This window comes from Mixophyes fleayi, chromosome 5 (assembly GCF_038048845.1).
Source record: "Mixophyes fleayi isolate aMixFle1 chromosome 5, aMixFle1.hap1, whole genome shotgun sequence".
Taxonomy (NCBI): Eukaryota; Metazoa; Chordata; class Amphibia; order Anura; family Limnodynastidae; genus Mixophyes; species Mixophyes fleayi.
In genome coordinates this window covers 62283258-62307811 of record NC_134406.1, presented here as the reverse complement: position 1 = coordinate 62307811, position 24554 = coordinate 62283258, and the positions used below count along the sequence as shown (strand labels likewise).

Below are 24554 nucleotides of genomic sequence, written 5' to 3'. Positions count from 1 at the left end.
ACACCTTTCCTATAACCTAAACCTTTAATAACACTACACTGTACATATAATCACTATATATATATATATATATATATATATATATATATATATATATAGACTAATAATAAACCGAATACTATCTGCTCCTGAATTACAGTGTAACAGAACCAATATGAAATTATATAAATAACTGTTGTAATGCGAGTGTGTGCGTGCGTATTTTACCGTGCGAACGCACCACGCCACGTAACACGTGGCGTACGCTTCGCAATACGCACGGCAAACCAATATTAAACCAATATACTTTCGTTCATCCAATTATACGACTTCAACACCACAGACACATGAGAACGTCACTTGTCCTTGAGATTTGCCGGGGTGAGTAACTTGCAACTTTGCAAGGGGCTAGGTTGTTTATAATTAGGAAACTGGACTGTTTCATGTTACACGTTTACTCGAGGAATTGGAGAACTGGCGTGTCAGGTAAGTTAATGCTTGTATAGAATACCAAATAACACTTTTTTATGTGAATAACTGAACGCTTTTAAAGGTAAATAGCATAAATTAGGTGATAGGGCCGTAACTAGAGCGGTGCAGCCACTGCACTAGCGCAGATTACTCTGTTGGCGGAACTAGCTGCAATGTCCGTCTGCCAGGCGTCCGTTGCAATGTTTTTGCACTTCTAATTTGAAATCTACAATAACCCAGTACATCAGTATGTGTGTATATATATATGTAAGTGTGTATGTGTGTATGTATATATATATATATATATATATCTAATATATAAATGTCTAGTGGCGTGTGTTAGTCTGTCTGTGGAAAAAATAAAACCAAGCTGCAGCGCCACCTGCTGGGCGGAGTTATACACTGACCTACTAAATTCTTAGTGTGTGTGTGTAAAAAAAAATTCAGAAAGGGCTGAAATTTGGTATACTAAGATACTAAGATGTTTTTAATTTGTTAATTTAATTTGTTAATTGTTAAAAGTGTTTATAAAGATTTAAAAAAAAAATATATATATTTCTTGAAGGAGAAGTGACAGTTGGGAGTGGTTGGTGGTTGCCGGGGGTGACAGTGGGGAGTGGTTGGTGGTTGAGGCCTGGGCTATGGCCCAAATGCATGACAAGAACCTTTTTAACACCTTAAGTAGCTTGATTTGACTAGAATGCATGAGTATTATGCACGGGTTAACGTACGTGTGTGTGTGTGTGTGTGTGTGTGTGTGTGTGTGTGTGTGTGTGTGTGTGTGTGTGTGTGTGTGTGTGTGTGTGTGTGTGTATATATATACACACAGTATGTTATTTGTAAATTTTAGTAAAGTTAAGCATTAAAATCAATTTAAAATAATTTTTAAATGCAATTTATTTTTTTATGAAATAGAGGGTGGAGGGGCCTCTTCATTTGGGTTTCCCTCTATAAGCCTCTGAAAGGGCCTCCCAGGACATGGTACTGTATAAAAATAATAAAACACTAATACAATGCTGGTGGTGGTAAAGGACGGCGTAACCTGCAGCTAAACACGATGCATAGTCAAGCAAAACAACGCAAACAAAATGAAGTACAAGAGAAATGAATTTGCCTCGGAGTAATCAGGACATTATTCCCCACAATGAAGATTAGACAGCCTACATGTCGTGACCATTACATACCACATCACCCTTCACACCGTTCTCCTTGGACTTCGTGCTAATCTCCGCCCCCTGGTGGAAGACTCGCGGCAGGTATACAGGCCAGAGGCCATAGACTGTTTCTCGTGTATGATTGGTACAATGCAGATTATGCCACGCCCCTAAAACACATTCTCAGAACGTCGCCTGAAGTACGGTCACAAAGGGGCGTTATTTCGTCTCACAGATGCTACTGTGACGTCACAAAGGAGTTGTACGGGTCAGGCAGGGGCGAGAAAGTCTTTGTTAGTGCACAGGGAGCAGGGTTCACTTAGACATGGCTTCTCCGATGGATGCACAGCAGTCTGTCACAGGCGCACAGATTATTGCAGAGGCTTTGGCTGCACAAGTAAGGCCGCTCTATAGTACCGTTTTATAGTCCAGCTTTCAGTTACGGGTCACTCTGCCCCATGTAATAGCTCAGCAGCTGTAGGACATACTGGGAAGCAAAGTTGCTATTTGTCGTTTTGTACTAAAATGCGATTGATTCGTAGTAATGAAATAAACTTATTACAATAGTTATGCAACTCAGCACTCAGTTCTTTGCAAGAAGGCAGTAGGTGCTTTGCTGATCCATTTTATTACTTTAGTTTGTTAGAAATAATGGTATTTCTAAGAGACAAATGTACATCTAATAGTATTGTATAGCTTTGCATGGTTTCATATAACAAGGCACCAATCGTACTGGGCATATGGTTAAGTAACCTGCTATTAGAGCTGGATTAAGGCTTTGGGGGGCAAGGGGCACTTAAGACAGTGGGGGCCTCTAAAATTAAGAGCATAGTGTCTTCATTGGGTATAAGGCTGTAAGCATTGACACATCCTGCATTACGAAATTTATAGCTCTCCCAGAGGCTCGCCTAGGTTGTCTGCACAGGAAAAGTCATTACTTCCACAAACTAATATACTTTACATTAAAACAATCATCAAAACCCCACATTAAAATGGGCATTGACACCACACATTAAAACCAGCAATGATACCGCACATTAAAAATACAACTGATACCGCACATTAAAACTAGCAATGATACCGCACACTAAAATTAACATAGAAAAATAAACATTGATAACATAACACCAATTTTGACTATATATGTCTATGTGTGTAGCTATGTATGTATACCCTTATATAATGCAGCAACTATGTTAGACGATCCTCTGTTTTATTAATCAATATTAAAGCAATTATCGAAGCCTGCCACTTATATTAAAGTTTTTAATTAGATTACACACACACACACATATATACACTAAAGCTTCATTCAAGCTTTAATATAAGTGGCACGCGTACGTGATTACTTTACTAATGAAACATTAATATTAATGTTCAGTGTATATTTATTGAGATATAGCTGATAAAAAAAATAAACATGTATATACATATTTAAGAAGACCCTCCATAGCATGATTATTCCTTGACTGCTTGATTAAATATGTCAAATGGCAAAGAGGGAATGTTTACTTGTATACTGTACATATCAGTTTATGTGGCACTTAAACATGAAGCTTGTTGACAAATGACAATGTAATATCTTCTAAAAGTGCAAATTGTCTTTTATTTTTTTTCCAGGATGTAAAGTACATGTTTGGTATAGTTGGAATTCCTGTTATTGAAATAGCTATCGCTGCCCAAGTAGCTGGAATCAAGTATGTGGGCATGAGAAATGAACAAGCTGTAAGTACTGAAGTGTATTATTCAGTAACTCGCTGATATAGAGCGTGATTTGGTCCAAGGGTCTCACAATACATTTGCAAATAAAGAAAAACTTGGAGACCACAACATAGCTGACAGACATCACTGCATGTGATCTCCGTTCTACACAGTGTCTCAGTTGTAGCAGAGAGCTCACACAGGGCAGGTTACAAAGAAATTCCAAAAAGAAAGTTAAAGTCGGAATTTATAAACGATTATGAAATCAGCACAGCACCGTTCATATCAGAAATATATCCCACGTGCATGGAGACAGGGAAATACAGATTACACCTGAAAATCTTTGAGATGTAGTGTGGCCAAAAAAACTAAAATAAATTTAAAACACATCCTAGGGATAATGGAGAATGACTATTTTTTTTTTTTCTTAAAATTGTGATGAGGGGGCACATGCACAGTGTTGGTTAGTTGATCTACAGTAACATACAAAAAAACACATTGGACCAGTTCATCTTTATGATATAAAAGTGCAGCTAATATAACAAACCATGCCAAAAGCATTTACATCTAATAATAGTGCACATTCTGCTGATTTGGCAATAGTATCATCTGTATATTCACTGTTGCAAAATGTCTACAATTCTTAATAAATGTAAGCAATTAGGCAGATAAAAATGGCTATTTCATAATTATCCATACTTGGATAGCCATATCGCTTATAGTAGGTTCTATCGACTTACAGTTGTAGGCACCTTTCACATATAGCCATAAACAACTGTTCTACGTTGGAACAACAATATTTATATCATTTTCTTAGGTGCTGTCTTGTCCTCAGTGTAGTTAGAGTATCCTCTCCGCAACCTGTCTGTCTGCATTTCTCTGCTCTGACCGCTGGTTTCAGGGCCAGACTGAACTTTCTTGCACCCCAAGCAAGACATTATCTACTAACATGACAGAACTTGCTCAAGTCCCAGAATGGGAGGTGCCAATCCATGAAGAAACCATGAAATGAGAGTTACGTTCCATCGTTACTTAGTGTTGTGCTGACATCACAGCATTGAAGGAGCCAATGATTAAAGTAACTATAGAATGTATTAAGTAACCATGTAATGTACTTAGTGTATCAAGTATTTATTACAATACATGGATGCAAAATTGTAAATCCGTACATAGATATATCAATGGTTTGACACCCAATACAATTAGGTGTCCCGGGCTCAGTAGGCTGGTTGGCAGCTAACATCTTCTCTATGCTGCCCAGATATCCCTCCATGACAGTAATGTGCTAAACTTGGCAATATTTGAAAACAAAGGCACTGCTGTTGGGCAGGTGTATCAGTATGTATACTAATGTGTGACATATGACTGATTCAGCTTTCTGAACATATATAATTTTAACATGAATTGAATGGGTAGGAGCAGTCGGTGCTACTTCCCTATGCAGCCGTAAATAGCTTTGACATAAAGTTTATTTTGCTATAATATATCTTTCAGGCTTGCTATGCCGCCTCAGCTGTAGGATACCTCACGGGTCGGTAAGTAGAAGACCTGTTAATTGAGAATCTGTGATATGCCACTATTACTTCCATCAATTTGTTGTGTTTTTGCAATGTTTAGAACATGTGTCTTTATAATATGCAAAATATGTGGTATTTTACCTTCTCTCATTGGAATAAAAATTAAAGAACCATTAAATAACAAAATGTAAAATTTTGGATATGAAAGTATAAACCTGACATTTCATTTCAGCTATGTTAAAAAGTAAAGTATTATCTCGGCACTTCATTACAGACAACTATAAACTCCAGGACATCTTTGGGACAATGTCCTGATTAGATCTGTCACGTATTTTAACGTGCAGTGGCACAACTTGTCCTGCCCCTGTTTATGAATCTAATAATCAACACTGTGCATTTCTGCTGAACAAGAGTAGGACCACCCTATTAGCAAAAGTGCCTTGGTGTGGCGGGTGGCTTTAACATACATTTGCAAATGTGTGCAACTAAGACTTTTGCATTTTTATCTACAGTAGAAATGGCAGGTCTTTTGCTGGCTATAGCCGTGTGTTGGGGGAAAATTCTGTGTGTTTGTTCCTTTTAGGATAACCCCACCCTTCAAGCACCTGCTATAGCCTATAAATTGATTGAGCAACTTCCACTTCTGAACTTTTTTTAAAGGCAAGGTGGGAGTGTCATCTGTCCATCAAGCTAGAGCTGTGGGTGGTGTGTAAAGTATTTAAACCTGTCTTTTTCTATGTGTGTGACTGGCACTAGACAGTGGCTGGTGTCTAGGGGCTGGTCTCTGTTATTTTAGCGTTGGGGGGGATCACAAGGAAAGTGTGTGTAAACTTTATGTTATTAATTACTTTGCCACGCTGATAATAAAAAGCAAAGTAAAAGCAAGAAGGTGTTCATGTGTGCATCACCTGAAGTGTGCCACTAAATATATATGTATTATCAGGTTGTTTAACTGGTGGGAGAAAATCTTCCTAGCAGGGTACAGAGCTGGCAGTTATCTAAACTGACGCTGACTCTTAACAGACCATATTCGTAATGATGCTGGCAAGTTACATTAAAGGTAACAGCCTTTCTGATTGTTCCATTATATTTGAAGAGGAACCCAACACAGACGTTTTTCTATAACTCCATGCTGGAGACATGTACTTGTCCTTTAATAAGATGCTACACCAGCAGTACATTTTTAACCTGTTCTATTATCTGTTGCTAAGATGGAGATGTCATGGTGATCACTACCCAGCCTGGGAGGGAGATGACATTATTGTCATTGAGCTAGAAAAGCCCAGTCTATTAGACCAGATACATCTTAATAGCCGTGCAGAAGAATAGTCAGTCCCTGAATGTAAGGTGTGAATATCCTCATAAAGTGCTAACTGTAGCTATGTTGATGGAAAATAGTAAGGTATTATCAACCTTTTTTCTATACAAAATTTTGTTCAGATTAAAAACTACATATTGAAAAAAATATTGTAATTTGTATAACTAATGTTGTTGCATGCTTTTGCTTACATTCATTAATAAATCCAGATATATTCTGTATTTTCAGACCCGCTGTGTGTCTCGTAGTGTCTGGACCAGGCCTCATTAATGCTCTTAGCGGCATGGCAAATTCTAACATGAACTGCTGGTAATCTTTTATCTTACTGTTTTGATGTCTTTAGATCCAGTGTATTTGTACAGTTGGTGGAATAATTATAATCTTAAACGAAGACCCTAGCAAGCAGGCAATGACTATTTACAAATCTAAGTTTGTTCTTTGGAACTGCCAGTCCTGAATGTAAATGATCTTTGACATGTAAGAATTATATCATATTGCCATTGTAATCTCTTTGGGAAAGACCAACCCATTTTAAGAGCTTGGGTATAGTACTTGTGATACAGGCAATAAATTTGATCCTAAAATGTAAAGGAAAGAAGAATTAATATACCCAGTAACATCACCCATAGCACTCTATTCACCAAGACATGTCATCCAGTTATTTAAATCTATCTATGATGGCCTACACCCACGTACACAATTTGGGTGTGCATCATGGGAGCAGGTTTGAGATAATGATAAAAGGGCACTGCAACACTTCAAAATGTCAAAATAAATTTCTTTACTGCATTATATGGTAGGGTGTGCAGATCCCTTTTTCTGCACTCCAAGCAGTTGGAAACCCAGTGTTTAGCCCAGCCAGGCAAGCTGCGGCCCTCCAGATGTTGTGAAACTACAAGTCCCAGCATGCCCTTCCAGTTATCAACAGGTTGTCTACTGGCAAAGCATGCTGGGGCTTGTAGTTTCACAACACCTGGAGAGCTGCAGGTTGGACACGCCTAGTTTAGCCTGTTCGGGTGAATGGCTGTCTCCTAGCATTTACAAAAATAGCTACATTCATACACCAAATTAATATTTTTTTATGTTGTTTTTGTTTAACTGTTACTATTCAGTTTAGGTAGTTAATGCTGGGTAAATAAAATAATCCTCTACATTGAAAACATGATTTCCAGAAAGAGAGTCGTCCAATCTGTTGCGGATTAAGAATAACAATGCTTTGTAAGAAAATAACAAAATCTCAGGAAATATTCTGTCATCTGTTATTGATTTGTGTCTGGGTAATGGTTATATTTATTGACTGTATTTGGGACTGAGTCATTAAGGAGAGCAAAGCATAAAAAGGTGTAACTTTGCACCTGGGCAAAACCATGTTGCATTGGAGGGGGAGGTAAACTTTAAATGTGGGGAGAGATTTATAGTTGGGATAGGGCATGTCCTAGATCATCTTTACGTTTCAGTTTAAATATAAAGCTATCAAGTATTTGTGTGCTAGATGAAAAAACATCCAGTATTTAAGTTATGTGCAAAATAATAAACTAATCTGCACCCCTTGCATTGTAACATGAATCAGGCCCATTTATTTTTTTATTTTTTTAGGCCACTTATTGTTTTGGGAGGCTCTTCTGATACTAACCAGGAAACAATGGGAGCTTTCCAAGAGTTCCCTCAGGTACACAGACTGTATATCCCAAATTTTATTAAACTCTATTTTCTAACCGGTGATACGACCCCCAAATTCCCTTCCCAATTTTTTTTCTAAAGGTGGAAACGTGTAGACTCTATAGCAAATTCTCTGCCAGACCCAGTAGCTTGGAAGCCATACCAACTGTGATTGAAAAGGTATTGTGTTCCTTAGAAGTGCTTTTTATGTTGTTTATAATTATTATTTCTATTATTCTCATTTACCTATTGGGTGGGTTTTTCTTGCGTACTGTTCGTTCACTGAATTAACACACCAGTTGACTTTATTATATATTATTTTATGTTATCTCTAGCCTAGGGGATGCCTTGCGAATAAGGTATAGTATGATATAACATATTATATTGTTGCTTTTCTTTTTCCCAGGCTGTAAGAAGTAGTATGTATGGGCGACCTGGTGCTTGTTATGTTGACATTCCTGGAGACTTTGTAAACAGGATGGTTACTAGGAGTGATGTGAGGTACGTTCAGCATAGTCAGAAAGAACTCTGTGACTCTGTAATCAGTAAGATGATCTCAGACTTGTGTTCTCTTGGTGAAATTACTATTATTGTTATTATTACACATCATATGAGAGATACAAATCCACTTTGAAAATGTATAAATATTTGTCGTTGTACCTTATATAACATTGTCAGAGCTTTAGTAAACCGCATATTTGGTGTTCCTATTAACAGCAGAAGTTTTTTAATACATTTTAAGGTACATTTCCATAATTTATATTATGGGCTTTAATTTTTTGGGTAGAATCATACATGGTATTTTTAGTGCAGGATAAACAACGGTGACTTAGTGGTTAGCACTTCTGGCCTACAGCACTGGGGTCAAGGGTTTGATTCCTGACCATGGCCTTAACTGTGTGGAGTTTGTATGTTCTCCCCGTGTTTGCGTGTGTTTCCTTTGGGTGCTCCAGTTTCCTCCCACACTCCAAAAACATACTAGTAGGTTAATTGGTTGTTATTAAATTGACCCTAGTCTCTCTCTGTCTCTGTGTGTGTGTGTTAGGGAATTTAAACTAATTTCCAATGGGGCGGTGACTGATGTGAGTGTGTTCTCTATATAGCGCTGCGGAATTAGTGGCGCTATATAAATAGCTGCTGATGATGATGATAATCTAATATATAAATGTCTAGTGGCGTGTGTTAGTCTGTCTGTCTGTGTGTGTGTGTGTGTGTGTGTGTGTAAAAAATAAAACCAAGCTGCAGCGCCACCTGCTGGGCGGAGTTATACACTGACCTACTAAATTCTTAGTGTGTGTGGGAAAAAAATTCAGAAAGGGCTGAAATTTGGTATACTAAGATGTTTTTAATTTGTTAATTGTTAAAAGTGTTTATAAAGATTTAAAAAAAAAATATATATATATTTCTTGAAGGAGAAGTGACAGTTGGGAGTGGTTGGTGGTTGAGGCCTGGGCTATGACCCAAATGCATGACAAGAACCTTTTTAACACCTTAAGTAGCTTGATTTGACTAGAATGCATGAGTATCATGCACGGGTTAACTTGTAATATAATAACTGTCTTGAATGTCTGGTCAAAAAGTTGTGCCTTTGTCATTTCCACCTAAAAAACAGAAGTTTCAATAGCTGTGATAGAGGCAGTGTTCACTTATTAACTTGTATGCAATAATGCTAGTGCTTACTTGTCTGCACTCAGATACCAATTCCAGCTTTATTTATTTTTAATATTATAAAATCTATTTGGCACACACATCTTGAGAATATCTAATCAAATGTGTGAAATAGTCCAGGGGGTAAATGTATCAAGTTGAGAGTTTTGCGTCAGGTTTGAAAAACAAATCAGATTCTAGCTATCATTTATTTAGTACATTCTACAAAATGACAGCTAGAATCTTATTGGTTGCTATAGGCAACATCTCCACTTTTCAAACCCGCTGGAAAACTCTCAGCTTGATACTGGGAAATAAATCCTTGAACACCATTGCCCCACTTTCTATCGGGCCTTACTTTCTTTTGCCAGTGTTTGTGTTGTGCAAATATATAACAAGTACGGTCCTGATCACTAGGAATCTACCCTTTAGATCCCTCACCATTTGTCTGAGGTAAACACTGGACCGGGGCATAACTGATTTTCCTCTGAAGCCCACTTTATACTCCTAAGACTCCTGGGAATTCACATTAAAGGAAAGACATGAACGAACACAACGTAAATACTATAAAATACAACACAATTCTATTTTATGGACACTCTGCTTAAATTGAGTAAACTGTATATATGTAGAGAGAGTAATTTTAAGAATGCTCAAAAATACACCCACTGAGTACATTTGCATATTGTTAAGATTCCTAATATGTCCATTTAGGTTAAGTACTTGAAACCTGTGCAATCATGTTGTGGCATATGTGATAGGTGCAAATGTTTGAAGCTTCTGATAGGAGGAGCTCAGTAGATTGGAGTGTTTAGTTAAATGTGGTCTAAGTGCATTCACGTGTTATTGCTACCACATGCAAACAAAGAGAATATATTTTGAGGGATAAAATGTTTAAATAAAATTCAGTGGGTAAAGAGGGCACATTTAGCGTTGCTGCATTCAGTTAGCAGTTGCTGTAAAGAATCTCTCCACCCACAAAACGACTGTTATTTACAGGTGCTGTGTAACGTGCATTCTTCCAATGGCGCAATGTTTGCACCAACCAGGCACATTTGATACCTATAAGCACATTTACATGTGAACAAATACCCACGTTATAAAAAGAATCAAACACACTGATGTGACACATGTAGTACCGACAGTTTCAGTGTTCCCTCACTCATGATTAATCGGAGAGCTAAATAATGCTGTAACAAGTAGTGTTTTAAGAGAGTGAATGTAAGCGTGGCTTGAGGTGTGCACTTGGTCATACTTTAGACAGACTCAGAAAAACTAAACATACTGCTTGTCTGCAAATCTGTGATTAGTGCATAAGCCAAACCTCACCTCAGTCTCTTGTATAGACACAACCCTAAAATTCACCAAAATGTTGTTCATAAGTTAAAGTATTTCAGAAATTAAAACCGTATTGTTTTTTCTTCAAGATACACTGAGTGCTGTTTGCCACGTCCCATCAGCCTGGCTGATCCATCAGAAATATACAGAGCTGTTACTGCGCTGAAAAACGCTAAACAGCCCCTGCTAATAGTGGGCAAAGGTACGTTCATAGCAACTTTTGAATGAGTAATACTTGGACAATTACTAGCAATATTCATCTTTGATACTATGAGATTATTTTTGGGCTCGGACCAGTTTAGCTCATGTGGCTCTACTGAGAGTTTTCAAATGTCATTGTTTCTCATAGGAGAGTATTGTGTCTTGACAGTTATTAACAAATATGAAAGTCGCATTTTCCTTATAAAATGTAAGCACCCACACAGTTAGTGTTCGCCCCTTTAGAAATCCACTTTGAATCTTCTTTCCTGCACTAATACAAATGGAAATGACTAATACGTAATCTGAATAGACTGCTTTCACGTGATATAATATAGCCTCAATGCTAATGAATGAAGGTCTGCTGGAGCCTATTGAAGTTTCCCTGTTTGTCTAAGGACCCCTTGGCTGGAGGGGTCTCTAGGCAAACAGACAATCAGAAGCAGCTAGATCGTGCTGCTGGTGTCATCGTTGCATATTTTAACTAAGCCTACAGTGCCCACAAAAGATACACCTCCTAAGAGGCATACCTGGGGATGCGTGCAAGTCTAATTATGTTGCTACTCTAGAAGGTGTGCTACACATAGGTGCCCCTCTCCCCTTCTCTCTCCTGGCAAAAGGTGATGTAAGTCTAACATACGAACAAACCTAAATATGGATACATTTTGTTATGCCAACTCTAAATCAGCCCCGTGAAGTCTATTTCCCCTTTAAAGGGACTGCTGTTTCATAAGTACATTATATTAAAGAGTTAGAGACAGCAATGGTTTGGCATATCTTAGATTGCAACTTACACATCGGTGTGAGTAATATCTTGGTTCTTGAGTTAAAAAGTGCTTAAAGTTTTTGTGGATATGCAGATTTGTTTACCAGATTAAACATAATTAATACCATTAAATGACAAACTTTGTATTTGTCATTTGCAAAGCTGTTCTGTAGTTCTTCAGTAACATTCAGTACATGACATTCTTTAAAGTGCAATCCTGACCGTATATGTCAAAATGCCACAGTGGTATGAATACTGAAGCATATCCTTATTTTTGGTGACTAATGATGTCAGCGATTGATAAAGATATGAACTCATCCTTGCCAGAGAGAGACCTATATCTATCCAGCCCCCCACCCCCCCCCCTCCCAACACACTACTGTGCAGGCCTATACCCCCACCCCTCACTACAATATAAACCTGTATAGCATTGGCCATGATTGTCCCCACCCTTGTGGGAGCTGTGTCCACTGTAATAACACAGCATTTATTAATGCCGTGCACTAAGTACTGGGCAGTTGATACTTCAAACAGAGGGTTGTGTCATGACCTGCCCACTTTCAGCATGTATATGTATATATTTAATCTTCTACACTGACTTTCACCAATTTATTATAGAAAAACTGACATTTTTGTTGATATATTGCTACTTTAAAATGCACTTTGTATTAAACATATGGAGTGGTAGTTACATGCATGTCCATACATGTAAAGCTGGCCAACGAGCACCAAAGTTTTCTCCATCTGTCATCAGAAATGTCCTAGTGTTCTTAATCTATTTCTAAGTTTGAGTGCAGAGGATTCATTTCTTCATGCATGTAAATTGTGGGGAAACCCTTCTTGCACCCCGCTGTAACTTACTGGTAGTGGTGAGCACATTATATCCCTATTTGTCGCGCTATCAAAGTTAACAATTATTGTCTTTTTTAATGTTATTACTAATACACTTTTGTAGGTGCTGCCTTTTCCTGTGCAGAGAACAGCATACGGAGGCTGGTGTATGAATGTGGGCTGCCATTTTTACCAACGCCAATGGGCAAAGGAGTTGTACCCGACAACCATCCAAATTGTGTGGCCGCAGCCAGATCCAGGTAATTTTCCAGATGTTTAGTACTACTAACCAGTAATTGATTAATACTGATTATTAATGACGGATCACACCTGAGATCTTGCAAGGTCAACTTAACAATCATCCTGGGACCAGAATGAAATAACTATTAAGAATAGTAGTGTTGTGAAAATGAACATTCTGATTGTGTGTGTGACGAACTACAGGCATCCTTATGGTGTTGTACGTCTCTTAGACAAGATATCTAAGTCTAAAGTTATTAAACCCATTGACCTGTTGTAGTCCACTGGGAACTTGATGCCTTCTCTCGATATTATGAAAAAAATCTTTATAAATATCAGTATCAGCGACCTAGAAACTGTAATTTTCCTTCTGAGTTTACGTTTCATTGCACTTTACATTAGCCATGTTTTACCTGTGGTACAGGTCACGTGGGGATTAATGTATGTAATCTGCTCTGAAATATAGGTGGCCATACAGATCACCAATCCCTATGGTCACCACAACAGAACAACTGCAGCGTTGTAGCATACAGCACTGTACCTACCTCTAAGTAGGGTAACATTTGTCAGTAGTGCAAAGTGCCAATGCAGCCTAATTGTGTGTCTTACATAATGTTTACGCTTTCTCTATTTTACTTGTTTATGTGTTTTAGCTCAGTAGCCGTGTGTATTAAGTTATGCACTGTAAATGTTATGCGCATGGCATCACAAGGAAGAAGGGCTATGTTTCTTTAGTGTAAACAATATATATCTCCTTTCTCCACAGTGTTAACGAGTATGTTATCACATTAAGCATTCACTTACATCAGGTTTTAATTTCTTATTCTAAAGTATAATTCCACTCTGAAATTGAAAATACAATTATGGATGGAGTATATTAAGTAAACCTTAGTCCACAGGTACCTGTCAGGTCCTCCAGTGTCTGGTGCGCATCCACTGCTGCTATGCTCACTTCACAGGCAGTGTGAAGTCACAGGCCAGCACACTTGTTGTCTACATAAAGACTGTGTCAGTAGGAGCAAGGGATGTGCGGCAGACATGGCGGGACTCTCACTGTTCCTGCCAAATGATTGTTTATGAGCCAGACAGCCTAATGTCCACAAACGGGTAGTCTCAATGCTAGAACCTAGGCAAATAACCTGTTTGCGTGAGGGGTTTACTCCGGATATTGCACTCAGAATGGTATTTACAGTTCTGAGTGGAATTATAGGTTAAAAATCAATTGTGAACTTTAAACTGGTCTAATATGAGCTACTGAGCCCAAAACATGTATTTTTCAATTATTTCTCTCTTTATTACTATTATGTGCTTATTGATTAACCTGTTTTATAGATTGGATACTTTGACCAGTTATTGCCTTACGATGTCTCTGTCTTACATTACCTAGTGCACTGCAGCACGCTGATGTTATTCTGCTTTTGGGAGCTAGACTGAACTGGATTCTGCACTTTGGTCTTCCACCAAGGTTTCGGCCTGATGTGAAGATTATTCAGGTCGGGAAAAATTGTTTTTTTTGTCTGGAGAATAGAAAGGATATTGTGGCACGTTATTATGAAGATATAATATTCTGCAATGGAACTAGGAACAGAACTCACCCAGACTTAGCAGTAAAAACAAAACACGTGATCACTCCTGTAATCCGTGCACATGTTCATGTGGATGACAGACATGTTCTCCTGCAGGATGGAGACTCCTACGTTGTTCAGTAAGATACAGATGTGACCTGTCCTGTTGTGGTTATAGGTTATAGAGGGGGCTGCAAGAGAGAAAATTAGTCTTTTAGTTCCAAAATGACGCATCCAAGGAATGATTGCTGGCATGGATCAGCACATATCATCGTCATCTATCCCATATCATTTATACTGGAGCTGGATATGGATGGTCATTTAAAGTAGATCTGTCACAAATGCATAATTACACAGATGGCTTAACAGACAACATACAACTAAATGTTACATTTACTGTATCACAATATAATTATTTTTTTTTATAAAGCCACATTCCTGCATGCCAGTAAGAAGTTAATCACCTTTCTGGGCAGGTGTAAATCAGCATCATCATCACCATTTATTTATATTGCGCCACTGATTCCCGCAGCGCTGTACAGAGAACTCAGTCACATCAGTCCCTGCCCCATTGGAGCTTACAGTCTAAATTCCCTAACATACACACACACACAGACAGACAGACAGACAGACTAGGGTCAATTTTTTATAGCAGCCAATTAGCCTACTAGTATCATCATCAGTATGTTTTTGGAGTGTGGGAGGAAACCGGAGCACCCGGAGGAAACTCACACAAACACGGGGAGAACATACAAACTCCACGCAGATAAGGTCATGGTCGGGAATTGAACTCATGGCCCCAGTGCTGTGAGGCAAAAGTGCTAACCACTTAGCCACCATGCTGCCTATAAATATTCATGTATTAAGAGTGTCTAATTAGCCCAGATACTGGCAGGACTCCTTAGCAACATCCTGCCACAGAAGGAAGGTGGAATTTTCAAGCTTGTAACTCGCAAGAGTATTTGCAATAAAGTTGTCGTAGTAACCCAATAAATAACTGGACATTAGGTGAATGTATTAGCGGGTGGACTCTCTTCGCTTGGCTCTCTTATGGACTGTAAGATACTCTGTCTACACTGTGAAAGGTGGATGATTTCTAGGTCTAATACTTGACATTGCTGTCCTCTTGGCTTGAGTCTAATTCTCAGGAGAGAGACCAGTAGACTTTGTTCCACTGCATAGCAAAGATAAAGTCCGTTCCCCATGTCCTATGTTGTGACAAGGTATGGGCACTCTTAATACTTGTAGTGGGAATTTGTTTACTTTTAACTATTAAACTTCAGCTAACCTTGGTGGAAAAGAGGCTTAAGTTATAGGAGGAGGTGTTAAAGGTGCGTACATATACTCCAAGAGATGCACTTATGATCTGCGTTAATGTGACAATAGGGCACCTGAAAAGGATCCTTATCCCCGATACTTTAAATTAGTATTATTATAAAAATACTGCTGCCATAACTTGCATGCTTGTTTTTAGCTGACAAGCTATATTTTTGTGCCTCTGACAGGTTGACATTTGTGCAGAAGAACTCGGCAATAACGTCAAACCTGTAGCAAATCTCCTGGGTGATGTTAATGCAGTGACTCAGCAGGTAATTGAGAAGATGATGTAGTGATATGTGCCTCTCGCTTGTCACAGCACCCATACTCCATACAGGACACTTTACATGTGTCTGGTAAATCATCCCACTTCTTTTATGTGTGTCACACTATGTGCTATTTCCAGTGCTTTTTACCTAATGTGGTTGTCTGATGCGCCTGTCTGCGTATATACTCGAGAAAAGGCCTCAATCCACCAACATCATTCATTTTAAAATATTTATACAAAATGCCTAGTAGACTTAGCCAAGAAAAAGTAAAATATAAAATAAGTGTAAAAACATGTTTGTTTGTTTATTTTTTTAAAAAAATGTATATAAAAAACTAGGTAATTAATTTGTTATATTGTAATCTGTGGTCTGTGTATGTGTAAAAAAAAAAACAAGCCAAAATAAAGCAGTCTTTCTGTCCGAGAGAGCGTATATAAAGGCACTAGACCAGGCCTGTCCAACCTGCGGCCCTCCAGGTGTTGTGAAACTACAAAGTCCCAGCATGCCCTTCCAGCTATCAACTGGTTGTCTACCAGCAAAGCATGCTGGGGCTTGTAGTTTCACAACACCAGGAGGGCTGCAGGTTGGACAGGCCTGCACTAGACACTGTATGCATGTGCTCTGACTGGACTTCAGAGTCGACCTGCTTACTGATCAGCTGCCTCCTCTGAGACTTCCCTCCTATGTCACAGTTCAACTTCTTCACAAGACAGAGGGTGAGTGAAGGAAGCTGAATGGGAGAAAGCATAGTTCAGGGCATTTATATAGAAAACTGTTTTTGCTCTATTTGTACACGTATAGTGTAAATGGCGCTACATAAAAATAATCTTGCCAAAACTGACGGGTTCTCTTATACACGTGCATTTCTTCCTTAAGCTTTTAGAACAGCTGCTTAATAGTTCCTGGAAGTATCCATCCAATACTGAATGGTGGAAAACCCTCACCACGAAGATGAGGGCCAATGAGGAAAACGCAAAGGTAACAAGGACTAATTTAAGTAATGTATGTAAGAGCATGGAAGGGTTTTGATTAATCATTTTAGAGCTAATAACTAAATCACGCTGAAAAAAATATTATCAAATTCTTGTTACTGCAATCTTCTTATGCAATTGAAAGCACACAGCTGCAGGACAGCCATTTTCTTGTCAAATAACGGTAGATTGTCAATGAGAACATTCCATGTAAACAGGAAATCCCATAATGCAACAGGGATTTCACTAGTTCCTAGTGAAGTAATAGGCTGCATTGTTCTGTGTTACAGAATGGCTTTGCGTGGGTCACATATCTTGTTTACATTTCACCTTGTAATGCTGTGGTGCTTCGGAGTTTTGTTTCATGGTATAAAACTGATTATTCTAAGAAAAGTAAATAAAAAAAGAAATTGGCAAGTCGGTTTATAAAAGAACGGCGATCTTGTTACGTTTTTTTACAATCTTATTTTTTTTTAATTTCATGAAGGTTTTGGCATCTCAGACTTCTGTTCCAATGAACTATTACACTGTGTTCCGCCATGTGAAAGAGGCTTTACCTGAAAACTGCATTATTGTGAGCGAAGGGGCAAATACAATGGACATTGGCCGCACTGTGCTCCAGAACTTTCAACCGCGTCACAGGTAAATGACAAGACTACCTGTGCAGTGTATGAAGTCAGATGCTTTACCCACTTTGGTTGAAATAACTACCATTACCTGTTTTAATTCCTAGATTTTAAAAGGGGAAATGTTATGTTTTCAATACGTCAATTTATCGCTGACAGTAATCACCACAGTGTTCTCTCTGTGTTTAGCAATATGCAATGGTAGCCATCAAAACAAGGAACAGAAATGGCCCAATAATCAGAATGGTGATGGAATGGAGGATAGTATTCCAGAACAATAGCGCTTTCATTCACGGGGAATAAAGTTCTGGGGGTATATTTTCTAAACTGCGGGTTTGAAAAAGTGGAGATGTTGCCTAAAGCAACCAATCAGATTCTAGCTGTCATTTTGTAGTATGCACTAAATAAATGAAAGCTAGAATCTGATTGGTTGCTATAGGCAACATCTCCTTTTTCAAACCTGCAGTTTAGTAAATATACTCCCTGCAGTACATATACTTTCATTCCCCAAAAAGGCAAAGTATGGTTTCCTAATAGATTCCCCATTGTACTTCTCTACAGATTAGACGCCGGCACATTTGGCACTATGGGAGTTGGCCTTGGATTTGCCATAGCTGCAGCCATGGTAGTAAAAGATGACAGCCCAGATAAGCGAGTGGTTTGTGTGGAGGGAGACAGTGCATTTGGTTTCTCAGGAATGGAAGTTGAAACAATCTGCAGGTAGGAATCTGGATCAAATATATGATCCTTCTTTGTGTCCCATTATATCATATTTTATTGTTTGGATTAAAGGAGATTTATCATTAAATAAAATAACGCATGTGATAATGCTTAAATTAGGATGATATTGTTACAGACATAAATAAGATACAAATCACAATTGCTATAAACTGCAATTAACAGCAACACCACGTAATTGTCATTAGAATTTTAAAGAGGCAGTTTCTGTTGTTAGATTTTATACCCATTAAGTGATGTGTCCATTGTAAAGTCTGACACCAGCATTATATATATATATATATATATATATATATATATATATATATATATATATATATATATATATATATAATATTTTATTTTTTTTTGTTCTATTTTTATTTTTTTTTCATTTGTGATATTGAAAAACATTAAATGATGAATTGGCTATACAAATAATTATGCAATTATGTGCAAATCATAAGTCAGCTTACAATACACCCCCAATAGATAAATATATTCTTTTCAAACAAAAGAATCATAAGATCAAAATTTCAGCATAGCAAAGTAATGCTGGGTACACACTACAGGGTTTTCAGCCGACTATATGTCAGTCACACGCATCGGGAGACATTTTCTGTAATGTGTACCCAGCGTAAGCCAACATAAGCTGATTTTATGTGTGCTCTATTTATCATTACCAGATCTTACTACATGCAAGCCACATGTTATACGTTTTTGTTTTTCTTGATGACTTACCTTTCTCAGTCTTTGTATGAACAATGAAAACACAATTAAGACAGCCTCAGTCGTAACAAACATACATTCTTTTGATGAACCAGAGAATTGCATATTTAATTCATTGCGTCTAAAGGGCACATACTTTGTTACCTCAACTATTTAAAAAACAGAACGAAGCAGTACCAACACTTTTCAGCAGGATTCACATCTCCGTCAAATTGGGATTGTAAAACAAATTTCGCCTCTCCTAATGTGTTCTATGTGTTCTCCTGTCCAGATATAACCTTCCAATCATTATTATTGTGGTGAATAACAATGGAATTTACAATGGGTTGGATGAGGACTCTTGGAATGAAATGTTAAAGTCTGGGGATCCAGCTTCTATGTAAGTATTAAGATACAATTTTCAGGTTGTAATGTGAAATAGTTAATATGTAAAGATGGCCAAACACAAACATCAATTTGTTTTTGGTTTCTGAATGAGCGATTGCATTTCATTGCAGTCATGTCAATTTACGTCTGCGGCACACACATTACAATTCTACCTTTTTTTCTTTTTTTTTTTATAGCTATTTATTTTTCTACATTTATGAAAATGCAAGAAGAAAAAAAATCAATCTGTCCACCAATATTCAATTATTTGCACAATTGCAGTCCTTGCAGACTTTTTGTTCTTTTTATTTTATTAAAATATACACTGACAAACAGAGTGGTTTGCAACAGTCATGTAAGAGAGGAGTTAGGCAGGCTTTAGATGAATTCGCAACAGTCCTGAATATTCGTTTTCTCCTTTGCACATGCTACCTCATGGCACACCACAAAGTGTCCCTGTCTCCCCACCCTAGCTGTCTTGCCCCTTTTCTCCCTGTTGTGCAGTATGTCAGCGAGAAGCTCTGCTGGGAGAACACTCTTACCCTATAATAACAGTGGACCCACCTTCAGTTGGCCAAGTGTGTGAATGAAGGTTTGGTTGACTTGGTTGGAATTCCTGGGAATCTTCCAGTTATTTTTATACCAGAATTGGGCACAAGGTGTGTGAACGCTATACTGCAGCGCTTCTCTGATGGAGTCCTGAAACTCAGAGTTTAGTATGGGGATTTCATTACAATATGGCTCCATCAAAGAAGTCTTGCAGTGATCCCTACCATCCCTATTCTGGTATAAACATTGAAAGCGGGAAATACTTTCCAAACCTGACCAACCAAACACGGAGCCCCTTTTGCTTCTGACTTAGTTACCACAGCAGAGCTTTTTACTACATTCCAACATAACAAGAGATGGGCTGTGGGTAAGTACTATGTGATGAGGAAGATAGTCATGTATGCATAAAAATCTTATCCTAATGATTGTGATCTGATTGTATTTTATTGCTCACTGCCAACACTAATAGGGCTCCATGTGGTAAATGTACACTAAGGCTTTGCAGTGTGCAGCGGAGACATTGTTTTGTAGAAAGCGGGCACATCTTTTTACAGTCAAGACCATAGTGTTATTCTGTGCAACACATTGTAAACAATTGTATGTATTTTACAGCACTTTTTATCTTAACTGTTTTACCTACCAAAATATGCTTTATAGATGTTTATAGATACCTACCTGATTGATTCTGTGAACTGTGTATTTGCAATGTTTTTTCAGTGCTCCTCCAGTTTCTCTGAAGCCAAATGCTCGCTATGAGCAGATAATGACGGCCTTTGGTGGGAAAGGATACTTCGTGCATACTCCTGGAGAGCTGCAGCGAGCACTGAGTTCCAGTTTCTCTGAGAAACACTTGCCATCACTCATCAATGTCATGATAGATCCACAGTCCGACAGGAAGAAGCAGGTAACTTCCTGGAACCTCTCTTTGGTCAGATCAGGGGTCACCATCCAGGGGGGGGCTGGACCGGGGGGCAGCGGGCACCCGGGCCGCTCAGTCTAGTGGCTATTCGGGCCGGCTGCCTCCCCCCGTCCCCCGCCGTGGATGCAGTAATTTTTTTAATGTCACCGGCGGCCACTTCCGATGCGGCCGCGTCAGCGCACAGGCGGCCGCATCACGTGACACGCGTCATTATGACGCGGCCGCATCACGTGTCACGTGATGCGGCCGCCTGTGTGCCCCCCGGGCTGATACCTCCCAGCCCGCGCCTGTCACCATCCATCCACTGCGTTCAGTCCTAAAACGGGATATGGTGTCAATAAATAGTATTTTTCATAAGCGAAGTGTATTTGGTATGGATCACGGCATCATTCTGCTTCCTATATTTCAGTTGGGCTTTCAGAGGGGTCATATGTGACCACCTGACTAGAGTCATTTCTCCTCTTTGGTCCTCTTCCTAGGTATGTCACAGCATGGACACAATGTATGCTTACATCCTATTTAGAAGCGTAGTGAACGATTGCATGGTGATGTCTTACTATTTGGCCAGCAGTGGTTTAACATACTGCTTGGACTGTGGGAACAATACATGCTGGTGCTGTGACCTTATATAGGAAGTTATTATGAGGATTTCATAGTGTGGTGCTTTTCTAAGAAGGTAATATTGTGAGACCGAATCCCACAGTATTAAATGTTTTACAGTCTCTGAGAGTTGTTACAACTTTCTTGTTACTGGTTCCCATAAGCTAAATTGATATTTAATTCACATGAATGACATATGTTAAAGGTTTAATACAAGTACGTTAGTTATTCTGGGGCTGATTCATTAAGTAAAGTTATGCAAAAGTAAGTAAGGCAAAACAATGTTGCATTGGAGGGGGAGGTAAATTTAAAATGTGATGGCAGATTTATAATTGGGGTAGGGCATGTCCTAGATCAACTTTAAATTTCAGTGTACAAACAAAGCTATAAAGTATTTGTGTGTTACATGAAAAAACAGTCAGTATTTTCCTTATGTGCAAAATAATAAACTAATTTGCACCCCTTGTATTGTAACATGGTTTTGTCCAGAAAACTTGATTAAGAAAACTTACTCAATTTTTTGCTTAACTTCCTTAATGAATCGGGCCCTCCGTTAGCTCCAGTCTGAAAAAGAACAATATTTTTTCACCAGATCTGATATTGCGACTCAGCTTTGTGTTGTAAACCTTATCCAATTCAGCCTGTTACCAGCTATTGATATAAAATATTTTGCTTCGAGCTTCAGCTCTGTTTTTACAAACATTGACACATGCCAAAAGCACCTGCAGGGAATTGCTTTGTATATATTAAGAGGCAGTGCACACAGGCATTAATTCATTCAGCTTCACTTACATTCTGGTTTTGACAACTGAATGGAGTAGAAAAGAAATCTCAATTAGACATTGTGACTTCTATGGAGGGAACCTGGGACAATGCACACAGCCATAGTTTCAAAGAGGATGATAGAGTAGGGACAGGGGAAACTAGGGCATATTCTACCTTTTCTCTGTTCCTGCTTCTGCATCCGCCTTGCACTCAGTGATCAAACAGAAAGGAGGAGTGAATAAAATGATTAATGCTCATTTGGACTTAGCCCAAAGCTGTTTAAATTGCTTCTATTTACATACAAAGCAATATGTATAAAATTAAATAAAAAACATTCTATTCAGACAATCCAGTTTTCAATGAGTTCACTTTTACACTTCTAACGTACTATGCCTGCTTATAGTTGTGTAATTGGAAATATTTAATTGGTGTTTTGTTTATTTTTCCAGGAGTTTCATTGGCTGACTCGTTCCAATCTGTGATTGGCTACTGTCACCTGCTTGATAGTAAAACCATCATATGGGACCTTTTGCTAGAAGCAAGCAGACTTCTTATAATATTGAAGAGCACTGTTGATAATTCACACTGAATTTTAAATCCTTTTGAATACATTTCAGTAATACTGTACAGATTAAAACACAATAATTGGGAATTGCAGAAGAGGACACAAACTGTATGCTTTGCATTGCAATAGTTTGTTTTATAGACCAAAAAGCCTCCGTCCTGAATGATGACCATAGTACTAATAAATTGCCTTGACTTTTCTTTTGATGAATGTATTTTTATCTTATCATGACATTGGAAGGAATGTATACAGCGAGAGATGAAAATAGGGGTGAATGTATATTTCTAGTAGTGTTAAACTTTCATTAGAATATGGAATGAACCCAATGTTTGGCATATATACAGACTTGGTGCCGTCTTAAAAGTAAGTTTTTAATCCATCCGCAACTTTCACATGAAGCTGACTGGGAGAGGGATCTTGGTCCCCTTTCCCCCCTGGATGAGGAGGCCTGGGAGGACATGAGACTGGGGATATCCAAAAGTTCCTAATTGACCAAACTAAAAGAAACATCCTATAAAATTTATTATTGTCTATACTCCCACCCGACTTCATACGATGTTCCCTTCTTAGTCACCTGACTGTTGGCGGGGTTGTAATCACAGGGGATCAATGCTACACATCTGGTGGACTTGTCCACTGATTACCCCCTTCTGGGATGCGATCCATGGCTTTATCAACACTCTATTTGAGGCTCCTGTGGCGAAGGGAGCAGGTCCTTCTCACCTCTTTGTCTGTTTTATCCAGTTTATTAGTTTACTATGTTTGTCCCCAATTGTAAAGCGCTACGGAATATGTTGGCGCTATATAAATAAATGATGATGAAGGACCCTTGGATTTTTCTCCTTTGTTACCCTCCCCTAGACCTTGACAAATTTTCTAGAAAACTGCACACATCCTTACAGCCGCCAAATCCCTTATAGCCCTTAATTGGAAACGCAGCTCTCCTCCATCTCTGTCTGCTCTCAAAAAGCAAATATGGCATGTGGCGGCCATGGAAGAGATTACTTACACGATAGAGGTTACACTTTCAACCAAGTGTGGGCTCTTTGGCAGTTCCCCTCTGGCCCTTAATGACTTCGTCATGACCCATGTGCGGCTACTGTTCCACCATCTTCTGATCCTCTAACATTTACATTTTACCTTCTTCTCGATCATACTCCTGCATCATACTTTTTGGTCCCCCCCCTCTCCCTTTCCCTTCTAATCCTCCTTCAGCCCTCCCCATTCTAACCTGTATTATTGGTTCATATACTTAAACAAAAGCAAAAAAGAAAGTGAAAAATATGGTCAGCTTATGTTTTAAGTTGTTGAAGGGCGCCTTCGCTGGATTCTACTACAATGTTAATGTCCTTCTATATACACATTGTAAAGGTTTTACCTCATATTGTACACGCCTTTTATTGACTGACCATCCAAAATAAAGAATTTAAAAATAAGTCTTTTTTTTAAATAGGTAAAAAAATAGGTTTGTTGTCTATAAATATGTTTTTAGCTCTGGTCTCTTTTTTTTTTTTTTTTTTTTTTTACTTTTCCCCCAAACATCCTCCCATGTTCCTGCATTCCAGAAAGGGTAATCTAATGTAGAATGTGATGTCCACCACCTTACCCCACCCCTAAAGATCTTCATTGAAGTTGCACAGGTTGTTACAGGATGGCTAAATCCAGGAGGTGGAAAAAGGTTGCAGTGCAGCCAGATGACCCCAGTACAAGAAGGTCAAGCAGTCAGTGAGCTGGACAGTCTGGGCCTGATTTATGTTCCATTTGCATAATGTATCTT

General features: G+C 38.5%; 1 protein-coding gene across 1 annotated transcript; it reads left to right on the top strand.

The window, feature by feature from the left end:
* Nucleotides 1-1802: 1802 nt before the first annotated feature.
* On the top strand, nt 1803-24213 carry HACL1 (2-hydroxyacyl-CoA lyase 1). Its single transcript, XM_075212300.1, has 17 exons — nt 1803-2001; nt 3225-3329; nt 4800-4840; nt 6369-6449; nt 7737-7809; nt 7902-7979; nt 8206-8300; nt 10874-10986; nt 12704-12839; nt 14207-14312; nt 15890-15973; nt 16847-16948; nt 17429-17583; nt 18129-18287; nt 19285-19392; nt 20646-20832; nt 22662-24213. The coding sequence occupies exons 1-17, from the start codon at nt 1930-1932 to the stop codon at nt 22692-22694; spliced, it is 1728 nt and encodes a 575-aa protein (XP_075068401.1). The 5' UTR covers nt 1803-1929; the 3' UTR covers nt 22695-24213.
* Nucleotides 24214-24554: the final 341 nt, after the last annotated feature.